The 5,673-nt window shown below is 45.5% G+C and overlaps 1 protein-coding gene across 1 annotated transcript in view; it reads right to left on the bottom strand.

Annotated features, from left to right (window-relative positions):
• Positions 1-4,244, bottom strand: part of samd4a (sterile alpha motif domain containing 4A) — a 30,109-nt gene extending 25,865 nt beyond the window's left edge. The window contains exons 1-2 of the mRNA XM_035651997.1: positions 4,178-4,244; positions 3,231-3,827 (exon numbers count right to left, since the gene is read on the bottom strand). Of these exons, the coding sequence (XP_035507890.1) occupies positions 3,231-3,827; positions 4,178-4,244 (664 nt within the window). The remainder of the gene's footprint in view (positions 1-3,230; positions 3,828-4,177) is intronic.
• Between the last annotated feature and the right edge of the window lie 1,429 nt (positions 4,245-5,673).

Here is a 5,673-nt window from a genome sequence, read left to right as displayed (position 1 = left end):
GATCTAACTTTCTATCTAACTCAAACTTTCTAGTAATTTGTATTTGCTTCTCTGAACTCCCCCTGCCTTTATTGGGGACAGGTGTCTATTTGGGAGACGTGTTTCATTCCTTTAGCACAAAACTCAACAAAGATGGGAATGCTCCAAATATAATCTCCTGAGTTGTGTTTATCCTTTTTATTGTGTCATACAGACTATGAGCAACAGATGGGGTAATATTCACAACCTGGTGGGTTTTAAGAGGTTTTATACATCCAGATAATTTCTATAAAATCCAGACGAGGGCTCTAATGGAGACCTGCGTTTATCTGTCAGAACCTGTAGCCACACCCGACCTGCGTTTATTAGGGACGATGCTTTTATCACATATGTGTATTCTCCTGTTTATATTCACTTGGTCTAAATCTAAATTCTCTCCTTCGCTTGCTTGTTGGTTTGGAGACTCAACCTTGAAGCTATGCGCTTAAATCAATCCACTGCCGAAAAAATGTGTCTTTCTTCCTCCATCTTCTTCTCTCACCTCATTTCTCTATTAATAATTGAAGTCTGCGCAGGATGAATTCATCATGAGGACCTATTTGGGTCAAACCAAGGCAACAAAATCCCACTGTTTTAAACCCGATAAGAGCAGCTCTCAACATCACAGTGTTTTCCCGCTGAAGGAGGTAAACTGAATGAAAAGGTGGAGAGCCAAAGAGCTTTTTGTGTCGCCGCTCTGACGGGGTGAGCTGCCACCAATACTGCAGCCTCTCTCCTCCTCCTATATGCGGTCCTCTTACTGTTTGCGCTATGTATAGGACTTCATGGGCCCCGTTTAAAATAGGTGCCCAGCTAACATTACAAGTTCCAGTCCCTAAATATTAGCCATTTTCCCTAAATACAGTCTCCCACAAAGGCTGCCTTACAAGGGAAAGGATGGGTGGTATGTGCTGCTGCGGCTTGGACTAAGGCTGACAGTATGGGTGAGGGGGTCAACAGGATGTGGTATCAGTCGCACACAGGTTGATGTGGTCGGACAATTATACTCCTGTAATTGCCGTCATGACCAGAGCACGTAGGAGGTGACTCTACTGTATTCCACTGAATTGAGATTTGATTCCCAAAACAGTGAAGAAACATATTTGTATCATCTCTCCACATGTGTATTTAACACTTCTTCTACTTCTTAGTTAAGACGTGTCCCCCAATCCCGTGGCTACTACGCTACGCTGAGGTCTTTTGTGTGGGACTGGAGCTGCTAGCAGTCAAAAATACAAGAGGATCTTTCTTGGAGCAGTGAGCAGGGCTTTAAATGTGTCTTTATTTATAAACCCTCAGCTGTTTCTTTCATCTCCCAGAAAAAAAAGAAGAAGAAAAAAAACACAGAGCCCTTACATTCTTGTCTGGAAATATCCTGCTCTGACCATAGTTATGTTCAATTTCAACAGCCCTGCCCTCTCTGTGTTGTCTCCCACCTCACACAGCCCCTGTAGTTGCTGTGTGGGTTGTTCGCAGTGCAGTCGGTCTGACCAGAGTGTGTTTACTGTGATGATGAGTCTATTTAGTGTGTTCAGGGTGTATTTAGTGTGTTTGAAGCGTGTCTTAAGAGTTCCTTTAGCATTTGAATTAAATGTTGTTGCTATACAGATGTTCTTAGTGGAAAATATTATTATTATCATCATCAAATTCCTACAATTTTAACTACACTAGAGATAAAACTCTGTAATACAACTGCCTACTGTATTTCCTTTCAAGTGGGGACTGCAAAACCTCCTTACTGACCGACTAAAGCTGCCTTGTTTGAGCCGTTTGCCACATAAGTTAAAGTTTAGAGACCCTAGTGTGAAATTGTGCCTGAGCGCAGGCGATCAGGTGGCCAGCCCAGACAGAGAGGCTACCATCAGGCCCTGAGTAGGTGGCTGTAATCACCGAGGTGTTCTCAGATGGTGTAGTGGTTACGACCACCTCGAGTCTGGAAGTACACGTGCCAGTCTGGGCTGAAGTGCAGCCCATCTCATGTGGGAACAAGATAAGGTTATCAAAGGACATGCAGTGAGTAAAGTAAAGCAAAAGAACTGTGAAAGGCTTTGTGCTCTTGAATTCAGGCGTCCGGCGTGTGTAGCCTAGAACAACTTCAAAAATTGTCTGCAATGCGTCAAAAGGAGTAGATGCAGAAAGAATCAATATATTTCATGTGCGGAGGTGACCTGGTGTGAAGTAGTGTGGACGTTTTTGGCATTTTATCCATGAAGTGGGGAAATCAAAGGAAATCAACCTGCCATCCAATGCTAATGAACGAAAGAAGGATAAATACTGATGATTAGCTTAAACTTGTGACCAAGGAAGAGCACAGTCATCAATCTTCACTGGTTTGAGGTATTCTGTGTGGTGTCTATTTATTTTTTGTTAGACCTTAAACCAGAAACTTTATGGTTTGTTTTATATTTATTTTCACTGATAGAGAGGATCCTCCAGCAAATGACAGAGGAGACCTGGAAAGAATACAAGCTATTATTTAAAATCATTATCCTTATCTCGGCCTCCTTCTTTAGTTTCAGTATAGTCTGAGTATCCCTGGTACCACTGTGTGTGTCACCAGGATCATTTCCATGCTTCCCATTCATTGTTAATTTGTGTGTCAGCACGAGTCTGGCTGCGTATGTCAGAAGCACATTTCTGTGCAACAGTCAACAAGCAACTGTGCTCATAAGCGAGGTGTCGCTTCTTCTACAGCAATGAAGTTAAAAGGACCCTCTTGTGATGATCTGCAGGGAAGGGCTTTTGTCTCTGTGTCTCATCTGTGTGTTCCTGGTGTGCACATTCAGCTTTATCATGCAGCTTAAACAGGGTTTAAGATCAAATTAAAATACAACGCAGCAGGAGTGAGCAGTGAGTGATTTTAATGAGTGATATCTGAGTTGAGGTTTAGTTTTGAGCGGAGAGACCCATGGAGACTCTGAACGGAGGAGCGGAGCTAACGAATGCTCACATGCTTTTGTCTACGGTCATCCCTGATGTCTTTCAGCCCATCTTTATCCCTGTGATACCTGATGAAAACATGATGTGTGTATGGATAAGGGCGACAAATGAATGTAATAACTGTAATAGGTGTGAGGACTTTACGTTATGTGGCCACTACCACAGAACAAACCACACACGCTGACTTTGTGCGACTGCCGTAAAAGCACCACGTGATTAGAAAATGGCTGAACACAGTAAAAGGCGCACAGGACAGAGGAGACTTCACTTACTAGTGTTACCGCCTCCACCAGTTCCAACTGTGTTGATGGTTGCCGGCACAGAGGATGATGGGTAGAGAAGGAGGTGCCCGTTCTCACAGCCCTGCTGCTGCTGATGCCAGCCTCCGCCCAGCCCTGAATCCCTGGAGCTCTGCCACCCGTTGAGGCGGTCGTCCGAGCCGTAGCGTTGGTGGAGATGCAATGTGTAGAGATTGCCTGATGAAGAGGTGTTAGTGGAGGAGGAGGATCCTGATGAGGTGAGGGTGGATGGAGGCGTGGACTGGTGGTGGTGATGGTGAGGCCCGGCTGGAGGAGGCCTTTCCAGGGAGTCTCCCCGGGCAGCGGCCCTCTCCTCCAGGTGGTTGAGCCAGAGTGCCAGGGCGGCACGGTCTTCCAGGGAGGTGGCGGGATGGATGAGGGCGTAGGACAGGAGCTGGCGGGACTCCTCCAGGTGGTGGCCATGCTCGATGGTGTGGGCCAGGATGCGTGGCAGCAGGCGCATGTACTCGCCCTTGGCTTCAACGTTGCCGGGTTTGAGCAGAGGGAGGTGGGTGAGGACGAGCGAGATGACGCGCTCCTTAGACTCACCTTGCCACTGGCTGATCAGCCCTGTAGGAGGAGACAAAACACAATAAGCATTAAAAACTAAATAATTTCAGCTCAAAATAAAGTTTTTGTCAAGCGTGTGCATCGTGCTGTGACAGTATGAATTCGAATGTTAGCGACTCATTAAGTTGCCAGCCAGTGGGTGACCCTGACTGACTCTTCTTAAGAAATCATTTTCCAGGATCTTTCCAGGACATTTTCAAGCTTTTTCTTGACAATTCAGGACACCACTTGCACACAAACAGTCATATCATTTACCAGTAGGCCTAGCATTGACTTAAACTCCAGATTTATACCTCCTGTGTCTCAGACGCAGGACCCACTGCACTGTCATCCTTCTATTTTGCTCTTACTCTTAACACCGAGCTGTGTAGGCTGCTGGTGGTGGCTGTACAGCTCTATACATAACCTGGAGGTCATGGAGCTCTATTGTTGTCCGAGTCAGTGGGCCGCTAGGAGCCCATTCCTATCATCTTGGACCAGGGCTATAGATACCAACTGGTCAGGGCAACAGCTTTGGACAGCCACACAAATAGAGCCAGGACGCAGGCCGGTTTCACTTCCGACCTGGGAGATGTGTGTCTGTATGAATTTGACCACCACCGTCACTCTTAACCCTAAGGATCTTGTCTCTAAATCCGACATATGAGGTGAAACTAGAAAATACATCTGCTGTCCAAAGATATCCCAATGTCACAGTCAACTCGGTGCTGATGCACAGCTCTCTCTGCCCGGTTGAGTGGACAGCTGCAGCTCTGACCGCGTAGATGGAAGACCACAGACCCTGAAGCCTTCCAAACAAGGTTCACATTCATTTCATCCATTTATGCAAACATTTACACACACAGTTACTCATTTTCCAGGATCCTTCCAGGACATTTTTAAGGTTTTTCTGGACAATTCAGGACAGCACTTAATCCCAAACAGTCTCAATTTACTCAGGTTCATTACGATGCCGAAAAGCTCGATGCAAGTCCGTCCCACTGCGCGTCTGGTATAAACAACTAGACTGACTGACAAGGGGCGAAATGAAAATGAAGCGTTTAAAAAGTTTTTCGTTGTGTTTAATACCGCGCAGCTACCAACTGTTGAGTTTTAAACTAAATACGGACCCAGGTTTATGTAGGCAATGAGTGAGAGTCTAAAATACAATCAACATTTTCCAGGACAACATAGATTATTTCCACAATTTTTGGTCATTTTAAACAATTTCCAGGTGTTTCCATGACTGGAAAACTAGTCTCCAGGATTCATTTTTTTCAAGTTCAAGTGTGTTTTTATAATATACCACAAAAACCTACAGCTTCAGGCTTCATGCTGGGTGGTTTTCAGATCAAAATCAACATTTATTTCCCTCTCAGAACACAATGGAAAGAATCAATCGCTCGCTGGATCCCACAAATCCAGAAAACCTGAACTAACTGCTCAAAAATCACAATAATTTCTAATTTCCCCACTAATTTCAAATTTAAATGGAGGGGGATTTTTTGCCTCAGCCGCTGAGGTCATACGTATGTGTGTCACATCTCCCATGACGTCGCTGGATGAGCCAGCAGCCTGTTTTCGCACTGGCTGGCTTCCAACAGAACAGACACTTATTTAGAAGAAAAGACCTTCAGATCCGTGTCAGCTAATGCGAACGGGTAACATGGAGGTACAAGACCGAGTGAACTAGGCCAGGTTGTCCCAAAGCTCAGCAGGCAGCCTACAGTAAGAGTGACACAAGGAGAGAGGAAGTGGGGAAAGATAAGTTCGAGAGGGAGAAGGAGAAACTAAATGGAAGGAGGGAGTGAGGGAGGAAGCGAGGTGTGTGAGGGGAGCCAGGGAGTTACTCCACTCTGCTCCAGGG

The sequence above is a fragment of the Morone saxatilis genome, unplaced genomic scaffold (genome assembly GCF_004916995.1).
Source record: "Morone saxatilis isolate NCDOM2014 unplaced genomic scaffold, NCSU_SB_2.0 Contig11, whole genome shotgun sequence".
NCBI classification, from domain to species: Eukaryota; Metazoa; Chordata; class Actinopteri; family Moronidae; genus Morone; species Morone saxatilis.
This window is presented reverse-complemented; position numbering and strand designations above follow the sequence as displayed.